Source organism: Argiope bruennichi, chromosome 2 (genome assembly GCF_947563725.1).
Source record: "Argiope bruennichi chromosome 2, qqArgBrue1.1, whole genome shotgun sequence".
NCBI classification, from domain to species: domain Eukaryota; kingdom Metazoa; phylum Arthropoda; class Arachnida; order Araneae; family Araneidae; genus Argiope; species Argiope bruennichi.
Genome location: NC_079152.1, coordinates 29,423,864 through 29,444,435, shown reverse-complemented (window position 1 = coordinate 29,444,435; position 20,572 = coordinate 29,423,864). Strand labels below are relative to the sequence as shown.

The 20,572-nt window shown below is 30.6% G+C and overlaps 1 protein-coding gene across 1 annotated transcript in view; it reads left to right on the top strand.

The window, feature by feature from the left end:
- Nucleotides 1-4,767: 4,767 nt before the first annotated feature.
- LOC129961893 (gamma-aminobutyric acid receptor subunit rho-3-like) overlaps nt 4,768-20,572 on the top strand; it is a 29,844-nt gene continuing 14,039 nt past the window's right edge. The window contains exons 1-2 of the mRNA XM_056075513.1: nt 4,768-4,835; nt 8,355-8,575. Coding sequence (XP_055931488.1) covers nt 4,803-4,835; nt 8,355-8,575 — 254 coding nt within the window. The 5' untranslated portion in view covers nt 4,768-4,802. The remainder of the gene's footprint in view (nt 4,836-8,354; nt 8,576-20,572) is intronic.

Here is a 20,572-nt window from a genome sequence, read left to right as displayed (position 1 = left end):
TAAAATCGGACACTATCTTCATTCCGAAAAAAATGTATATAAAACAAATTTATTATAATGTAATTTATTATTTATAAAGCAATCTTTTTTTTACAACAAAACTGTCTAAAGAAAAATATTTTTGGCTGCGTTTCCAAATTTGGCGAAAATGAGGCTAGGCATAATTGTTAAATGTATTTTAAGCAAGCATATTTACTGCCTTATGAGTATGTTACTTCTCAACATATGGCGCAACAATTTCTCACGATTTTTGAATCTCCCTTATTTCACTGTGCTTATCTATTATTTCTTCCTCTTCTGACCAAATCTCCGCAGTTTTTTTGTGATATAGAATGTAGCTCTGTAAGCTCTTCCGTAGTTCTGGTTATGTGCTTAAACTAGTTCATCAATATCGTTACCATCGACCTCTAACCCACAATCTTGGTCAGAGACAAAATCACGTCGATTTAGGCTCCACAGGTATGTTCTCAAAACCCTCGGAGTCATATTCGTCAACGCTATCCGGTCAAAACTGCTTCGATGTAGATACAGGGGTTCTTTTCAAACCACCTCAGCCTAGACTGATGCCAGACCAGCATATGATGTCACGGTGTCTTCTCGTCATTCGTTCTTTGAAACATTATTTTTTTGAGAGTCAGTGTTTTATACTTTGTTTTGCTCGTTATGCAAGGTGTGAGTGTAGTTTTAGAAACCCTCAGTAATCCTCTTCTCAGTTTATTTGTATAATAATACGAAATGTTGCGTTTTGTGCTTCGTTGCAATGTGAAGAAAACAGAATACGTATTTTGGATTATTCTTAATACATTGGATTCAAAAATTAATAAATATCTACATTTTGGGTGGTAAACTGCATTTACTGCAAAACTCAATCATTAATTTATAGCATTGCCATTTATGAGTTATCATATTCAGATAAATACGAATTTACAGAGTATCATATGGTCTAGAGAGTTTTATCATATGGCTTGGAGAGTTTTAACAATTATATGGTCTGGAGAGTTTTAACAATCATATGGTCTGCAGAGTTTTAACAATTATATGATCTAGAGAGTTTTATCATATGGTTTGGAGAGTTTTAACAATCCTATGGTCTGGAGAGTTTTAACAATCATATGGTCTGGAGAGTTTTAACAATTATATGGTCTAGAGAGTTTTATCATATGGTTTGGAGAGTTTTAACAATCATATGGTTTGCAGAGTGTTAACAATCCTATGGTCTGGAGAGTTTTAACAATCCTAAGATCTGGAGAATTTTAACAATACTACAGTCTGGAAAGTTTTAACAATCTTACATAAGGCGACTAATATACTAAATTTCATTTCACACGTAACTTCGAATTCTAAATTGTATAGAAATCTACAATTTGCTGTACAGACAGTATACCAAATTTCATTCAGCGAACACATAGTGCTTTTTAATTATCTTTTTCGCAGACCAATCAGTTCAAGAAAAAGATATAATTTCAGATATGTTTATTTAAAAAAATCTGAATCATTAGATTTTAAATTAAACTGTCAAAATATAATGTCAAATTATGTATTAAGCATTTCCATTTTTTTGCCGATGATTTTTTTTCTCAGATTTAAATAGATATAATTTAGAGTTTTTCTGATTCACAAAATATTTTCTGTTTTAATGTCTGTATTCTGTGACTTAATTTGTAAAAATAAACTCAATTTTATTTATTGATATTTTAAGTAGAAGCTAAAAACATAAATTTATTTTCAGCAAGAGTTGCGTATGCACGACCAAAGGAAACTGGATAGTACCAGAAAACTATGATAAAAATCAAGCTCCTTATGAATCAGGTTTTATTTCTTTTTTATTTGTAATTAAACTATTGAATTTAAAATTCGTTGTATGATAATTGTTCGATATTATTGACTAAATATCAGACAAAAATTTGACAAATATACCCAGCATTTGACATATCTGTTTTTAAAGATACTTATAATGGAAATGGTTGAAAAATCATTTAAAAAGTACGTAGATGTGCAAGAAATATTATTTTGAAAGTCTAAAATCAGTGTCAATGTAAAAAGATTTATATAAAAGTAGAAAGCCAATAAAGTGCAGCATATTTTTGTACATGCAGCGATTTTGATAAAATAGTTTGCCAAATGGAATTATTGTATCAAAATGGGAAATGTTACCATTTATTTATTTATTATTTTTTTGAAGTACCACAGTAGTAGTAGTTATTTATTTATTATTTTTTGTATGATTACTATTAACCACATTATTATTATGAATCTGACAACGATTTAATCAAATCTGCTTATTAGCATAAGAATATTACTTGGCACAAAATCTTATTATCTCTTTGCAACCCTATATTCAGTATGAAGGACACATCTTTTTCAAATTGTTGTAAGAGAACAGCTGTTATAAAAGCTGTATAACAGAAAAATTTCATATTGATTTTTGGAAATTATAATCATTTTTGTCTCTAAGCATTGAAAGGAATTATTACAATTGCATGCATCTAATTATGCACCTTATTATTTTTTGGAAAAACAAGCAAGAAACTGCAACAGCAACAATAATAATAATAAACGTCACAATAACCTATGTTTATTTTACTGGCTTTATTCAGAGTTAGGAATGGAACGTTTTCATTTTCGTAATTGTTATTTGCCGTTTATGCATTTTTACTAGTATCTTACTCATATAATTATTTTGGCATTTAATCAAATATCTATTGTTTTAATTTTCGCCACTTTGCTCTTTGTGTGATCAAAGATCTTTTTCTATCTTCCGTGAAATTCATGAAAAATTAAAGTTTTTAATTTAGACCATTTCTTATTCCAAGATTTTTTTATATGAAAAAGCATATGCACGTGCCAAAAAAAGTCTGTCTGTCATAGCAAATATTCAACAGTAAAACAAATGTTATAATATAATAAGAATTTCATTTTTATTTATTATTTCGCTTACACAATTCATTATATTTAATAAGAACTTCAGAAATACAACACACTGATTCGAAAAAAATTAATTAAACTTAAAAATCATAAATAATTAGCAGAAAAATTTACCTAAATGCAAAAAGAACTTATAGAAATTAATTACCATGGATTATATTAAACTTTAATGGTTAGGTGGATAGCCCTAACGTCTAAGAATCTCTGTCAACCGCTTAGAAATATATTGGTTCAGTTTGGACATTTCTCCAAAAAAAAAAAAAAAAAAAATTCTATTTTGATACAATCTCTTTTTTTAACATGGCTTTCTAGGTTATTTCATGTTGGTTAATCTTGAGCTTCAGAAAATTCCCTAAATGTTCGATAAGTCCAGAGATTACAGAAGAATGAAATTGATTTTTGATATTGTATAACAACTTGAGCAGTGTATTTGCGTCCTGCATAAACCAAAAATTCATTTTCAATTCTCAAATGTTGTGCGCTCTGCTCCAAATTTCCTTTTAAAATATTAAATCAACATCCTGTACAATTAATGCTGAATCTATTAAGATCAATCGATTTACGTCACTGGCTCCACATATACCCAAACCATTATTCTTTCTCAATATTGCTTAATAGCAGGCACAAGATTCTGTTTCACGAAAGACATCCCTTATTTTTTCCGTGCCAACTTATATCCTTTGATGCCAAACATACTCAAAAATACAAAAAATTGCTCCCGTGAGAGAAAAGGAAACTTTTCCAAAACTGTAGAGGTATATCAACATACTTATTTGCCAAACCTAAACGCTTTTCCTTATTGATAGATGATATGGTTTTCTAAGAGCTATGTTAATTAGCTACACGGCTATGATAATTAGCTTTTTCATAAATTTTTTCGTATGGTGTCTGTATGAAGAATTTTTTCATATCTTTCTCTCAACCCGTTTACAATCTGAAATACATTAATGCTAGGATTTAGATGTGTGGATTTAAAGATGTATCTCGCTTTACATATAGTTAACTTAGATAAATCTTCATTTCTAGAGATATGCTATTTATTTGTCCAGTTTATTTTTTTTTCAGCAAAACCGATTTCCACAAGTAGCCAGATAATACTAGTTAAACATTAAATTAATCGAATTTAAGGGCATATAAATTTATGAAGAGTTACTAAAAAGTGGTAACTTTAACAGGTTACTCCGACCCGCCCGAAGACACTTGGATAAATCTGATTCACCGGACCGCGGCGACCGTAACACTAGTGAGAACTTTTGTTGAGTTCTAAGGGCCATTACCGGCCACGGTACGGTCCTTCCCGTGGGTAGCACGTTCCGTCATCGATCGGTGGTAACTGACTATATCTACCAGGGTGGCAAAACCAATCACCATACTGGAAGCTTCTCATCCTTTTTTCTGATGTGCCCCCCTTCCCCCTCAGTGGGAGTTTAAAATGTCATAAAACACGCGAATGCTTAGATTCCTTTTAGCGTATACTCTTCTTCAATACTTTTAATGATCATACGTTGTGCTGAGGATGTGCAAACAGTGTTACATGAAGGCGCGTAAGACAGATACGATAGTAAAATTTGCTTCTACTAAATAAAACATGTTTAAATGACGAATTCGTAAAAAATAAGTTTTATAAGTTGCATATAAACCATATTATCAGCATGCGATATCATTGCAGAGTGTCACAATGTGTGCACCGTGCTGTATAAAAAACATTGTTATCAGAATGCCCTCATATAAGAGAGTTGACTGTATAAGAAACGAAAGACTAATATGATATTGAGAAAACAACGTTATCTGAAAGCTAAATATTTTGAAATTATTCATTTGTAGCTTGTTTCATTACAGAAAATAAGCCAACTGAGGTATTTGTGAATATTGATATAATGGATATCGATCAGATTACAGAAGAAAAGATGGTAAGTTAAAATACATGCTTTAAAAAATCTGTAAAAAAGAACTTTAACAGGGCTTCAATGTCTCATTGAATAACAATAAATTTATGTCAGTGTATAATTACTTATTTTGTAACCAGCTCATTTGAAAACAAATGATTTTCAAATCCATTCAATAAGCATTTAATATCAGCTAGTTTTTTTGCATTGCATGTAATTCATAATATTATTAGGGTTAATTCTCGCTGGCAATAAGGGCGTACTTGCACGAGCTTCAATTAAATTTCTTAAAAATTTATATAAAATGATAAGTACACGAAAATAACTTTCTTTTATGTTTTTAAATTATCAGTTGATTATTATTTGAAACTTAAATGCCAAATGGAGTAATTATTCTTAATTATATAAACATACACATCGAAATGAGTTTAATATTGTTACAATGTACGTGTACATAAACGTGATAATGAAAAGTATTGTTGTGATATATACAGTAGGCAAAATGATTATTTGTACACCACTTTTTTTTAAAGTTTTAGAAACATATAAGCAGCTATTTTATTCATTGCGACGTGTGAGCGTGAGTTTGTTGTTTATTTCTAAGTAAACGAAAAAAATATTTTGAAATAGTTAAAAATAAAATCTAAATCTAACAAATTTGGAAAATTTCTTGCAAAATGTATATTTGTACACCTATATCTCAGATAAGTATTACTATGATTTCATGTAATTTTTCACATTTTAGTTAATTTTTTGGATAGTCTGTATTTTTTAAACATTGAAGGTTATCTTTTTTAACAGTGAAGGTCACTCTCAGAGAAAAGTTGAGAAATGGCCACGAAATCAAAAGAAGTCTCTTTAGACATGAGAACTCATATTGTTAATCTTAATAAAAGTGGAAAATCTTATCGCGGAATTCAAAAGATGGTTAAGTTACCCTTTACAACTATTGGTTACATCGTAAGAAAATATAAAAATACTGGAAGCGTTGAAAATGAACGCAGGCCAGGCGGCCCGAGTAAATTAACTTAAAGAAATAAACGAAGTATTGTTAAAGCAGCTATTAGAAAACCACAAATTTCTGCTCAGAAAATTTCAGATGGCCTTCTCGCATCTTCTAACATTAGAGTGACCGCTCAAACAATAAGAAATGTGTTGCATAGTGCTGGTTTAAAAGGCAGAACTCCGAGAAAAAAAACCAATGATCTCTGAAGTAAATAAAAAGAAGCGTCTAGAATTTGCTATGAAATACAAAAACAAACCGATGGACTTCTGGAAAAAGGTTATTTTTTCAGATGAGAGTAAGTTTGAAATTTTTTCACCCCCTAGTATCCGAAAAATCTAGGAAAAAAATAAAAGAGCCCTTGATAGTAAAAATTTACTTCAGACCCTGAAACATGGTATTGGAAATGTGATGGTTTGGGGCTGTGTAGCTCATGGCGGTGTTGGAAAATTACACTTTATTTACACAAAAATGACAGCTTTAGGTTACATTGATGTATTGCGGCATAACTTATTAGACAGTGCTAGAAAATTGGGTATCGGTGACACTTTCTTATTCCAACAAGATAACGATCCAAAACATACTGCGATAGTTACTAAAACATGGTTGCTTTATAATGCGCCAAGACGCCTTGAAACTCCACCACAATCCTCGGATATAAATCCAATTGAAAATTTGTGGATGCTATTGGATGCTCAAGTCCAAAAAAAAATATTACAAGTAAAAATAGTTTGAAAGAAGCACTCATGAAAGCTTGGGAAGAAATAGATCAAGAAACCACCAAAAAATTAATAGAATCAATGCCAAGACGTCTTGAAGCGATTGTAAAAGCCAATGAAATACATACAAAGTATTAAATTTCTATAAAATAATTATAATTATGTTTAAAATTTGTCACTAAGAAAGTGTACAAATACTCTTTTTGTATAGTTTTTCTAAAGTTTTATTCATTAATCAACTAAAGTTTATGCGATTGTTTTTTGTTGGTATGTTGGTTACCTCACTAGAATATATTTCTGCAATTTTAACTTAGTTACCTTATTTTATTTTGCTATAATATTCCAAAATTGAAGTGTACAAATAAACATTTTGTCAACTGTATATAAAACATTTTGAAAAAATTATTAAAATTGGACACAAATTTAAGTGGAAAAAATTCCTAACAGTGAAAAGCTAATTTTTTAGAAATTAAAATGATTTAAAGAATTTCTTCGCACGATAATATGCTGTTGAAATATTGAGAAAAATGATAAAATGTCGATTAATTTTAAGAGTTTTGATTGATTTTATTTAAAATAAAAATTTTGAAAAGCTCTTTCTTAATGAGTGTTTGCTACTTAAGAAGTAATTACGTGGCAAATTCGGTGATTCTGAAATCAATAGTCTATCCTTTAGAGGGCTTAGCACGCTTTTTATATCATGCTGGTCGCCTTACGCAATTTTTAATTATTGGATTGCGTTTTAAAAATAGTAAGAAGCCTGTAAACATTGTAAAAATTTTCAGATCTTTCGTTAATATATTTAACATTGTGTGATATGATATGTTTAAATCAAATGATCGGTAGCTTTCATATAAAATATCTTCAAATAAGATTAAAATGAGATACTCTACAAACAGAAATTTACAACGAGACCTGGATTTTTTAATATTTAAATTTGATATTTTAATATAAAAATATTAAACGAAATTAAGAATAATCAGATAAGATAATAGATAGCAGCATATCAAAAATACAATGAAAAATATTAATGATACAGATTTCGATAAATCTTTGTTCAAATATACTTTTCAAATAGAAATGAGAAAATAATTCATATAATGATTTTGATATTAGTTGATAACCGAAAATTGATGTTAATCATGGTGCGGTGAAATCATCGCATTTTCTATGTAAAAAAATTGATTCTTATATGAGATGGAAAATGACCATACTTTTAATTTAGCACTTACTATTTATCTTTTTTTAAAAATCTATTTATAATTTATTTTTCTTTAGAAAGATTTTCTTGACTGCATTTTGGATTTTAAATCAATTTTACATTCACAATATAACTTATTTTTTGACTGAGCAGAAATGCTTTTATTATAATGTAAATGCATTTTACTTCATGCATTCTTTTATAAATTAATTCCTATCCTATTTTGTTTAAATTTGTGCAAATATTTTAATATTAATCATATACTTGTTGCATAAGTATCAAAACGGCTTTTATGTTGGTAAAACTATAATTCAATCATTTTATGTGGAGATTTTAAAATTTCCTCTTGCTCATCATTTCTTTTATAATCATTTTATTTATTTTCTTATTAAAACAAAATATCTATTCTAAATTAAAAATTCATTTCATTGTGATATCTAAAGTAATATTGGAATTCGTAACTGGGAAGAAAGCTTCGAATCACTTCGTTTTTTTCACATCTGTAGCAAGCAATAATAAAGTTATATATGAATATATTAGCAATATTACGATTATGAATTTCGACGTATTGATTTCGAACATTATGATTATAATTCACAAACAGTTTTTTTTCCCAATAGGAGTACTCTATGCAGTTTTACGTGAACGAATATTGGAAGGATCCTCGCCTCAACCTCACACATCGCAGAGAACATTTTCATATTTCGACAGATATCGTTGAAGAAATGTGGACTCCTGATCTTATTTTTGAAAATTCAAAAGGAGGTTGGGTTTATCAATTGGCTGTTCCTAATATTATTGTGCAAACTCATCTCTACGGCTACCTACATCGCTTCACAAGGTGAGCTATTATACAGTTATGAATATGAATGCGTATCCAAACTTTGAGAAACCAATGTACAAAACGAAAAGTACAACCTTGGTTGAATTATCATAATTATTACTGATTTTATTATCAATAAATATTCAGTTTAATCCTTTGCTGAAAAAAGAGTGATATCTACATGGTGTCCGATCCCATTTCACTCTCCTCATAGCTAGTCTGATGTTATAGTTTAAATGATTAGAATTGTACTATTTTGAGATAAGAATAATTGAAAAAAAAACATTTTTTGTTTATGTACTTTTACTGAAAAGATTCGTAGAATGTCAAACAGTTAAAGATCTTGGTCATGATATGCCCTGTGATTTATCCATTGGAAACCGCTGAATTACTGCCATATGTATCCAAGCGAGAATTTATATTAATTATGGATTATCTAGAAAACTAAATGGACGGAGACATTTTATCTTTGCATACCAAAATAAAATTTCAAACTGTCCATATCAAACCGATTTGTAGAAGGGCGCCTTTTTACAAGTCTGATTATAGGAATAAAGTCTTTGGAAGTTTTTCCACAATTTTGTATTTATCATGCATTTTAAAGTTTAAATACTGTCAGTTTGCAAACATCCTTTTGAAAATTTACTGTTTCTATCCTAAACATGGCATTAATGCCAAAGTTTTTATGAAAAGTTTCCCTACGGCAGTACACATGCTTTACCAAGAGAATTTTTATTTTTATCCGCGGGTTTTGATAAATTCGGTATCAGTAAAAATTAGAATTTTAATTTCTGAATCGTATTTGAATAATTTGTATCTATTCTAATCAATCCTTTTTACATTCTCATATATGTAGTATAGAGAAAGTATAGTAATCGTAAACAAAATGGAATTCGATATTTCGATGAATCTCCATGTTTTAGACCCCCTTGGGTTCGAGAAAAACATTTTTGAAAAATGTCCGTCTGTGACAAATATTTGATCTTGAAGAATGAAATTTGGCATACGGTCTTGACACGAAATTTGTATATTTTTATCAAATTTTAAGCAAAATCCGTTTAGAGGAAATCTGTCTCTGTCTGGCTTTTCGAATATAAGTTAACACGACAACTACAAAACAAAGAGCTAGATGGATAAAATTCAGTACAAATATTTAATAATTATATCGTAAAAATTTTGAGTCTAAACCAGTGAGAAGTTGACCATCTGTCGGTCTGTACTTTCAGAAACGTATAAACGCTATAACTCAAAAATGCAATGTTAAACACGCCAAAGATCACACGATCTATTCAGTAAAAATGTTAAATTCACGCCAAAGGTCAATATTTTGCCAATGCCATGCATAGCATGTACTGTGTAGGGATTTATGGTACTTTACAAGCCAGCTGACAGTTATCTGTCAGCTATTTAATCCGAGTGAGCGTCTCTTGTTTTTTTAGTAGCGCCAACTAGGGGGCAAGAGTACGACTTAACTATTTCATGCGTCACATTCACTTGCACAACCCCTTTTTACAGGAGGGCACATTCACACACCTCACAAATGGGACACAGAAGAACAACCATGCTCGAGTCAGGACTCGAACCCGAGACGCCTAGATAACGGGGAAGACGCGCCAGGACGCCGGCATACATAGCATTGGGATAACGTTTTCGTATGCGAGGAATTTTTTGGAGTAGCTAAACAAATAGTTTTAAAATAAATGCATAAAACTTATTGTCACTAATTTATTAACATTAACCTATTAAGCGAAATAAATTATTAGCATGGTGATGTTGAAAATGTGGAACTAAATTGATCAATTGTTGAAATGAAGCTTCATAATGTGCATTTCCTAGGGCGCAAAATGATTAAATCCTCCTCTGATTCTACTGCTTTGATTGGAGTTAGACATCCACCCAGGGTTGGATTAAGTCTTGTAGAATCTTAGACAATGCAAGTTTTGCCAATAATCTCTCCTCCTTATCTCCAAGGCTAGATTAAAACTTATTGGGTGGATCCTAGCACAGCCCACTTCTTGGCTTTTTTTTTTTAATTATCGCCAAACGAGTGGCAATAACGTCGCAAATGTCCCTACCTAGACTTATTTTTAAATTTATTTTAAATTTTTCATATTTTATTTTATTTATTAATTATTTTATTTTATTATTTATTATTTTATTAATAAATAATCAACCTAGGATTTTTTTTATTTCATTTTTTTATTATTATTATATTTATTATTTCTGGCCTTCAAGTATCGTTTTTTTAATTGAAAAATAATAACAAGTATTTAATTAATAGTCAACTTGGAGACTTATTTGAAATCTCGCCAAGAGGTGGGCCCATCTAGGATTTTACCCTATTATTAATCTCTATACAAGCTTTAAGCAAAAAATATTAAGGCAGACAAATGGAACAAGGCGGGTCTCATTCGTAAACTTTACTCGTACTTTAAAAAATATATAAAGCATATATTAAGTTTGGTAAAAAAAATTGTGAATCTAATACTCTTGAACAGAATTGTTGACTTATTAGTGAAACAGCAAAAACGTTTTAGTAACACCGATTTGCAGTGATATTATTAGAATCTCATGTTTTTAAAGTTCTGAAATTTATAATTTTAATTTCAATAAATTCAAGTACATAGCCGTTGCAAACCAATCAATGCAAACGATTATATTACCCTAAAAATTCTGCAAGTTAAATCTCGCAGCCTCCAAAGTTATGGGCGTCCTATTTTGCTTTTGACAATACAGCCATCCCTGTAGCAGTATATCCTATATTTTGAAATAAATATTACAATAAATTTCTGTGTAAAATTGATTTTTGAATAAGCTCGACTTCAATAATTTTCAGGTAATATTCATCTTCAGAATCATTCTTTATAGCGGTGAAAAATACTGAAGAAAATAAGCTAATCCTAAAAATTTTATTGAAATTCGCTGATTAAAAGGAAGCCTGGAACAATTGTCAGTAATTATTCCATTGTCCAGGTTTCTTTTCAGAAAAATTCCTGAATGGGCTAGCAAAAAATTAATTAGTGGAAAAAGTTTAAGAAGTTTTTTCCTGGCGTTTTAAATACAAGAAAACTTTTCAAGCTGTTAAATTTCAGAAGTCCAAAATAATGAAACTTGCTGATCAATAAAAGAAATTAAATGCAACATTATTTTGAATTATAATATTTTATTTACAGGTTAACTCTAGAAATATTGAAACATGATTTCGATGTCATTATAGAATTTATAGTAACTATATACATATACTATAAGAACAGTATACATATACAACAGTACTACATACAAACTAATATTCTATGCAGGTAATTAAGTATTATCAAAATCTTTTACATTTCATTTAAAATAAATGAAATCAGAAAGTATAGTTGAAATAAGATATAACAAAAGGTAATCATTTAAAGAAATCTAGTCGACAACATATTTGGATATTTGGCAATAGATTTTAAAACAATAGGAAAATAAGATTTTCAAAACAGACTATTCAAAAGATTTTTAAGACTTTTGACATAGAAAATCCTGCGTATGCATAAAAGCTTTATTAAATAAACTATTTGAAAAAACATTTACAAATTTAATGACCTTAGAAAAAAATCTCATCAAAAGTTTCGAACATTTATCGACATATCGCGATGTCAACAATTAAAAGTAATTAAGAGAAATTTAAGCAATGAGGTTGATTCTACCGTACTTGAGCTATTCTACCAGCTCCCTTGTTTCTAGATATCATTAAAATACAATATTTAAATCACAAGCTACTATACTAAAAAAAAATGCATAATTAGTCCAAATTAAACTTTACAAAGATAAGAGAGGTAAAATATAAAAACTTTTTCCATAATACAAATCACTCCTTCCTTTTTCTTCCAAATGTATTATTTTAACTGCACACATCTAAACATTCATATTTATAGGCAGATTATATAGTCTCAAAAAATTGACTTCCAATAAATTAACTAAACCCAAGAATACATTTTGTAAAGAGTAAAATGAATATAAAATAATCCAATTCTCATTAACTTTATTTCATGAACAAAGGAATACATAATTGATTATATAACTGGAAATAATCTGAAAGTGAATCAACCCCAAATGTTATTTTAAAAAAGAATTAAAGTTAATAAAAATTTAAATATTATCTAGTAAATATTTCCTTTATTTCCTACTTCATTAACATTTAATTATTTAACATACATTAATTTTTTAATCACTTCTTTAATTAACAAAATATAAATATCCTGAAAAGTTGACTTAATTTTTTTTACCAATATGCTACTAAGCAATTCCACATTATGGTACCAAACATACTGCCATTGAGATGCGTTAACAAATTTTTAGTATCCAAAAAACATTTTAAAAGATAAGCGGGCAATTGATTGCAAAATTCCACTGTAACAAATATCAAAAGTTAAAAATTAAAAATAAATTAAATGATATCTGTGCATGTATGCCATTGTCATTCACCGCATCCATTTATAAAAGTTTTTGAAAAAAGAATAGACGTTTTAGTTAATATTTTTGCTCTTAATTGCATTAGAGAATTTAAAAGCATATCGATCACCATGTTGATCAGGCATGATAATCAAATAATGATTGCTAATGTTCTACGATTCCTGATTGGTTGGCCGGCCGAACCAATCAGTATCTTTTTCTAAACAAACCGATAGGCCGAAATATAAAAATTAATCTTACTTTTAAGATTATTGGCAATTTAAATGGTAGTTTAAACATAAAATTTGAGTACAATGGATGCAATGAATGGGCATTAATTTTAAGATTTAAATAGTCTAGAAAACACATTTCAAAAATTGCTCGAATTAGATATTTTCTGCAACAATCCGAATTAAATATTTAAAACATTTTTAAGTTTCAAACAAATAATTTTGCTAGGCATTTTAATTCGCGATATGTGAAAACTCATAAAATAGAAACATTAAAAACATAATTACATTTCTGATTTTATAAATTTACAAAATGTTAAATATAAATGAACGAGTCGTTTTAAGTCTTGCATTTTGTTAATTTTCCTTTTATCATTGGATTACATAAAAGAAATCTACAATTTAAAATATCAAGATTTTTTAGTACAGATGCAAGTACGATTTTTTTAAAGAGCAGTTATTCTGATACACCATTTGAGGAATTGCTTATTCTCATCTCCTGTATCAACAAAATGTTTATATATTATTTGAGCTGTGATACAATTGAACAAGGGAGCAATACTATGCACAGAGTGAACAGTGTTGTAGTTTGACATTTTGTGGTCTAGGGCAGGGCGTGTCATGAAACCCTTTTTTTAATGAACTGGCCAATTTAAATTAAAAATATACTGGAATATGAAACTAAACTTAAAACATACAGATTAATATTTTTGTTAACATTGTGAAAACAATTATGTTTTAACGCTGCCTGCCATTCTCTTTTGTACACAATATGTCGTTTATCCTCCTTGGCTCCAATTTAAACCAAGTCTAAGATATCGGAAAAAGAAGCTTTCAGTATGAATCATGAATGAGAGCTCTGTTATTCAACAGTTATAAGTGCAAGATGTAATTTATGCAGCCATAACAAATTGCGCATCCATTTAACTTGTATAAGATATAATTAAAGAACACCGCTATCACATTTTAAAAACAGACTGACACCGTCTCAATGTTTCATGAACAAGCTAAATTTTTCAGAAATTAAATTTATATCCAAATTAAATCGGTAAACATTTCAACAATAATTTTAACTGAAACAACTGCAAATATTCATGCTAGTCAAAAGTTCAAAACGAAATCTTAAAATAGAGTTCAAAAATTTTGAAATGCACGTTTGCGCAACAGATCATGTACGTTTGCGCAATTAGATCAAGAAAAGTTATCGTTTGCCTTTCAATTGATATTCAATAGGCAGTATACATTCTCAAAATATATAGAAAGTGCACTTGAAAAGATTTCATACGATAAGATTTCCACTATACGAGTAACTCTTGTGTCTTGAGTCTTCTAAGCATCAAAGCGTCTTAATCTTGCTTGTTTTCAACTTGCAAATTTTGTAGAGCTTTTATGATTACAGTTGCAAGGACAGCTGTATTCTCGTCATGTTGCGTCTTACTCGGGAATTCAGAGAAGTGCTCGGTAAAGGTTGAAAGATTCACCAAAGACTGAATTTAATACCATCATCTGTAAAACTGTAAAAAAATTTAAGGAAAGTTATAATAGTATATCGCCAGTTTTAAGTGAGCCGAAGAATTGAACACTTAATTTTACTAGGAATAAATTATCTAGTAGTATATAGTGAATATTTCAGACAAGAATGGAAACTATTCCTGCGATTTCATGGCAAGCAATTTTGTATACATACCGTAAGTAGTATCCCTCAATTCTTGATTTGAGATTGAGAATATTAACACAATATTAAAGCTAAAAAAAGAATTCAAATACTCAAATATTAAGAATGATCATATATTTGTTTGACGGAATGGTTAATGATTATGTCAAATCTAATGTGGCAAACATAACTACGTATATTATCTAACAGTAGACTGTTTGAACCAGTGCTATGACATTTTTCTTCCAAGTAATAGAATCTAAAATAAAATTAGACATGCATTTCACGAATTTAAGGGGAACCTAAATGTACAATTTTAGACTAACTTTTGATTCAAAATAGAAATTTGCCTTTTGAGCTGTAAAATGTGTGCCAATGCACCAATAAATTTAGTCCTTCTCCCATAAAAGATTAAATAATCTGAAATAAAATGTTTAATAAGCACAGGAAATCCATTTTTATAATCATAATTAAAATCCTACCGAGTTTAATTTAGAATCTTTTCGAGGAAGGAACATCTGAAATACGTAGAAATTACTGTTGCCATCAATTATATTTTACAAAATGAAAATGATTAATGTTAAATAGAATATCGTCTCTAAACACAATATAACTGGAATTATGATTCTAGCACTTACCACTTTATATTGCAAGCAGTTTAATGATCCGGAGAAAATATCTTTTTGCAACTATACAATTGCTCTCGTCAAAAAATCGGTCTGGAACTGAAGTGTGAAATATTTCGTAGATGGAAAATGGCATCATGATATTCTCCATACAGATGACTTCCTCCTTTACTGTACTGATCCAATATCTGCAACTCCAATATATATAACTTGCTCGACATTTATCTTTCGAAACCATAAAGTGAAGAATTTTCATTACTCATCCAATGAGTTTTATCTGTAGTGTCCGAAAGGAGCCAGAAGCTCATTATCACCAACAGAATTGCAGTTCATGTTTTCGTTTGGATTCCGAAATTCTGCAAAAGGGAATAAAATGTTAAATCAGATTAAGTCAAAGTTTCAAAGTGATAGAATGTGAAAGAGCCATGGATTTTTGGCAGTTGAGGGAATAAGAATTTCTTACGTACGTTATTAATAATCAAGCAATTAATACAACATTTCCCGAGTTTAAATCAATTATTTCGTTTTTAGTATCTACTACAGCAACTGGTATTTGTAACTAGAAGTTTCAAAGCTTGCCTCACTATTTATCGTTTTGACCGATGCAAGTTTATTACGATTTTTACATTTAGTAAAAATAATTAAAAAGAAGCATGAAATATAATATTTGACAAACTATTTACTATTTCTAAATATAGAATCGTTTCATTTTTGCAACTTCAAATTAGGATTTCATTTAATAACGATAAATACTTCAAATTGTTGGGAATTTATTTTATGGTTTAATTTGATGCTATTATATTTCTGTTTGCGTGTAAACTTTAAACTTATCCTTTTATCATGCATCGAATTTTCACTCAAGTTTATTAAACCATTCGAAAATGCTGCAGTTCGATACGAAAATTATATAATTTGAGAGCACTTCAATTCTACAGGTTGAGAATGCAAAGCATGATTTGTTTTCCAAAACGGAAGGTTTAATAGAATAATCGAATTAAATCCTACCAATCTCTTACATTTCTAAATTAGTTAGATTGGCATCTTGCTCTGAAGCTATAAATTTTTTTTGGGGGGTAGCCATATTTTCGATTGGGAGTTGAGGACACATGACAGTATTTAATTGCAGCATGCCTGAATAAATGAAGAAGGGTCAATGAAAAACCACATTCGTCTTTCTTCCTAGAAGTTCTCTTACCTAGCATTATTAAACAATTGCTTATTTTTATGATGTGTCTGGGAGATATTGAAGTTACTAAAAACGATTGGCAATATCTATGTTAACACACACACACACACACACACACACACACACACACACACACACACACACACTTGATGCATGAATTTCAAAACTTAAGGCGAGTGAACTCGCTTACATGACATAGTATTTTGTCTTCGCCACGAAGGATATTCGTGTAGATAGTTGCAAAATATTAAGAGCCAAAAACATAACCAATTCTTGTATTATTCTACAAATACAAATTTTGGTGAAATATTAGTAAGGAACAGTCGATTATTAATTGGTATACATACCTCCAGATTATTTGAAGATTGATGGCAGTTGTACGTTGTGTTTTACATTTCATTTTGACTGGAAATCGCCATGAATTTGTACCAAATATTCTTTCTGTTTAGATATCTCCAATGACTCAAGGGAAGTTCATATAGTTTCTTCGATTAAAATCAAACAAGACCACATAATCTTGTTATATTTGAACTGTGTTTCCTACTGAATACTAATCTTACTTCAGAATAATTTACACACGGTCACAATGCATTTAAAACATTTGCGAGATCCAAAACAATTTAAAAAGAAATATGTTTACTGAAATATCAGGAAAACAATCGTAAATTACTACGTAGAATATCAAAGTGCAAAGTATTTTAGTTTTTAAAATAAGCTGAATATTCCATACAATTCGGAATCAAATCGGTTCCATAAATGTTCCAAAATTTTAATTTATTCAACAGATGTTAATAATTTCGCTTTTGCATTTTCTGTCCAACGCTACTGATTTTCTAAACTGAAAACTTATTGATGAATTAATACATAACATTAATATTGATGCCTGTCGAGCCAATCCACTTTTGATTAAGCCAGATAACAAATTCACAAAAAATATTCAAATGCATCTTGAATGTTCTATCTGATGCTTTAACACTACAAGGAGCCTCACATTTGTTGAAATTTTAAGATTTTATTCTAACATAACTCAAACATTCAGTAAATATTGCCATTCATACTTTATTCTAAAAATGGTGAAAAGAAATTTTAGGCTATCAGCTGGCTAAGCAACTATTCTCGTATCTTCCATAAAAAAAAATTTAAAAATTCCATAAATAAAAGTATGCATTCGTTTTGTGATAAGAAAATTATTTGGAGATATTCATCCACACATTCTTGTGCTCAAGAAACAACATATGGGAGGTTGGTAAAAAATACGAGGTTTAAATGTTACAATTGCAAGAAATGAGTAAACGAAATGAATTGAGTTTATTATGGCACAAAAGCCATCTTTGGCTAAGCTGCGCCACATTCTTGAAATTAAAATATTTGTATCAATTTATAATAAAATCAAAACATGGAAAGTTAAATTCCAAATGTCTAAAAGCGTAAATCTGCGAGTCATGAAAAAGCGGAACAATAATGTAAAGTATGGTACTGCGCTAAAAAGCGTGGTAAATGCTTATATATAGGTTATAAAAACCAATATTTTTTTTTAAAAAACTAAAAAGGCCAACATGCGGGGTTTTGGAAAGCTTTTCGCCCAATTCAGGGTGAGATTTCCGAAAACATGCAAGGCGATGGATAGAAAACCACTGCACTAGAATGTATGCGAAATGTGAAACTAAAAAGAAACTTTCCAGCATTTACCAGACAATCAAATATACATCGTTTCATTATTAAGGATTCGAAAGTTAAAAATAAATGCCAGCGTTTCAATACGAAAAACCAATTGTTACATCCGAGCAATAGTTTTGAAGCATCAAAAAATGCGAATCTAAGATTAAAAACATTTATCAAATGTATATTTTTTCGAAACAAGCATCTCAGAGAAGGGATATATTCGAGTAATCGAAGAATTTCATTCCATTTGGCATAAAAGGTAGAGTAACACATTGTCTCTTCACTCATTTTCTTTAAATGTATTGTCAGAAACAAATTATTATTAGGTATGCTGGTAATGTTTCCCGATATGAAAGTCCTGTGAAGCCATAATCCAGTACTACAAATCTACTATTCTAAAGCGCATCGATTGAATTGCTACATTTATTTCCTCCTCTTGTGCCCGTACCTTCGGAAAAACTTTGAGGGTCCCACGATCAGATTTCTGAATGGACATCACATTATGTTCCTCCATTACTTAGAAATTTAAACGCGCAAAACAATGAGGAAAGTTTATAGCAGACTTCCGCCTATTAATACCATGAAATAGGACTTCGATGCTAAAATGGGTTTTTGATGAGTTTACGATGTGCTTAACTATAAGTTTAAATTCGTAAGTTCATATATAGCGAAACATATCAGTTGAAGATACTATTCAGGACTGCATCCAAAAGCACAGATATCTGGAATAGAAAGTTCATTTTATGATAATTGCTCTGAAATAACTTCATATAATTTTCTGGAATCTAAAAACTATGGAAGGGTTTCTTTGTACCTTGTGCCCAAAAGTATTTCAAGATTTACATCTCTAAATATTTATAGTTCCAAAAAACCGACAGCCTTTACAACACATTTCCCATTCCGGCAAACCGACAGCTTCCACCACACATTCACGCATTTCCCATTCCGACAAACCGGCAGCTCCCAACACACATTCACGCATTTCCCATTCCGTCAAACCGGCAGCTCCCAACACACATTCACGCATTTCCCATTCCGTCAAACCGGCAGCTCCCAACACACATTCACGCATTTCCCATTCCGTCAAACCGGCAGCTCCCAACACACATTCACGCATTTCCCATTCCGTCAAACCGGCAGCTCCCAACACACATTCACGCATTTCCCATTCCGTCAAACCGACAGCTCCCAACACACATTCACGCATTTCCCATTCCGTCAAACCGGCAGCTCCCAACACACATTCACGCATTTCCCATTCCGTCAAACCGGCAGCTCCCAACACACATTCACGCATTTCCCATTCCAACAAATCCAGTCCTCGCACATCCATGCACTCCCTACTCCAGCAAACCCCACAGTCCTCGCACATCCATGCACTCCCTACTCCAGCAAACCCCACAGTCCTCGCACATCCATGCACTCCCCACTCCAGCAAACCCCACAGTCCTCGCACATCCATGCACTCCCCACTCCAGCAAACCCCACAGTCCTCGCACATCCATGCACTCCCCACTCTTCCCATTCTGAACACGCAGTCCTCGCTCATCCCCACTCTTCCAATTCTCACAAACCCATCATAAACCACATTCTTAAAATACCCATCTCTACACCTCAGTTCTCATTTCCACGAATGAGCGAAGAATTTGACAAACTTTTCCGACATCACACATTTCTAGGGGCTGTTTATTACAAGATTTAAAAAATATTGTAGAAATAACCCATAATTATCTCACTTCCAGCCTCCCCACCCCTCCGACACTGCTCTGCTATCCACTGGAATACGTTATATATGAATTGAGATCCAGCATTTTCCTAAAATGTACCGACGGAAAATTTAATATTAAGGATTAGGAATTCTACAATTTCACGCATAGTAATTAGCTAGTGCAATTTAAATAATTCATTTTCCGACAGTTTATTTAAAGAAAATGAATGAAGAAACGAGACATTACTCTATTTTTTTAATATTAAATTGGACGAAATTCTTAGAATATCCGAATATCTGAACCCTCTACGAAATGCATATTCTGAAGAAACTATAAATTTAGATATTTCAAAGGCGATTCATCCCTTGATATTCCAAAACTGTTGCATGGATGTGACAAATGGTCCAACTCACTGAGACGATGCCATTAAAACTATCAGATCCTTAAAAATTTCATATTTAATTGTCTAATAAGTGCTAGAAAGTATCTTTTGCATCCCTTTTAAAATAAATACCTAAAAAAT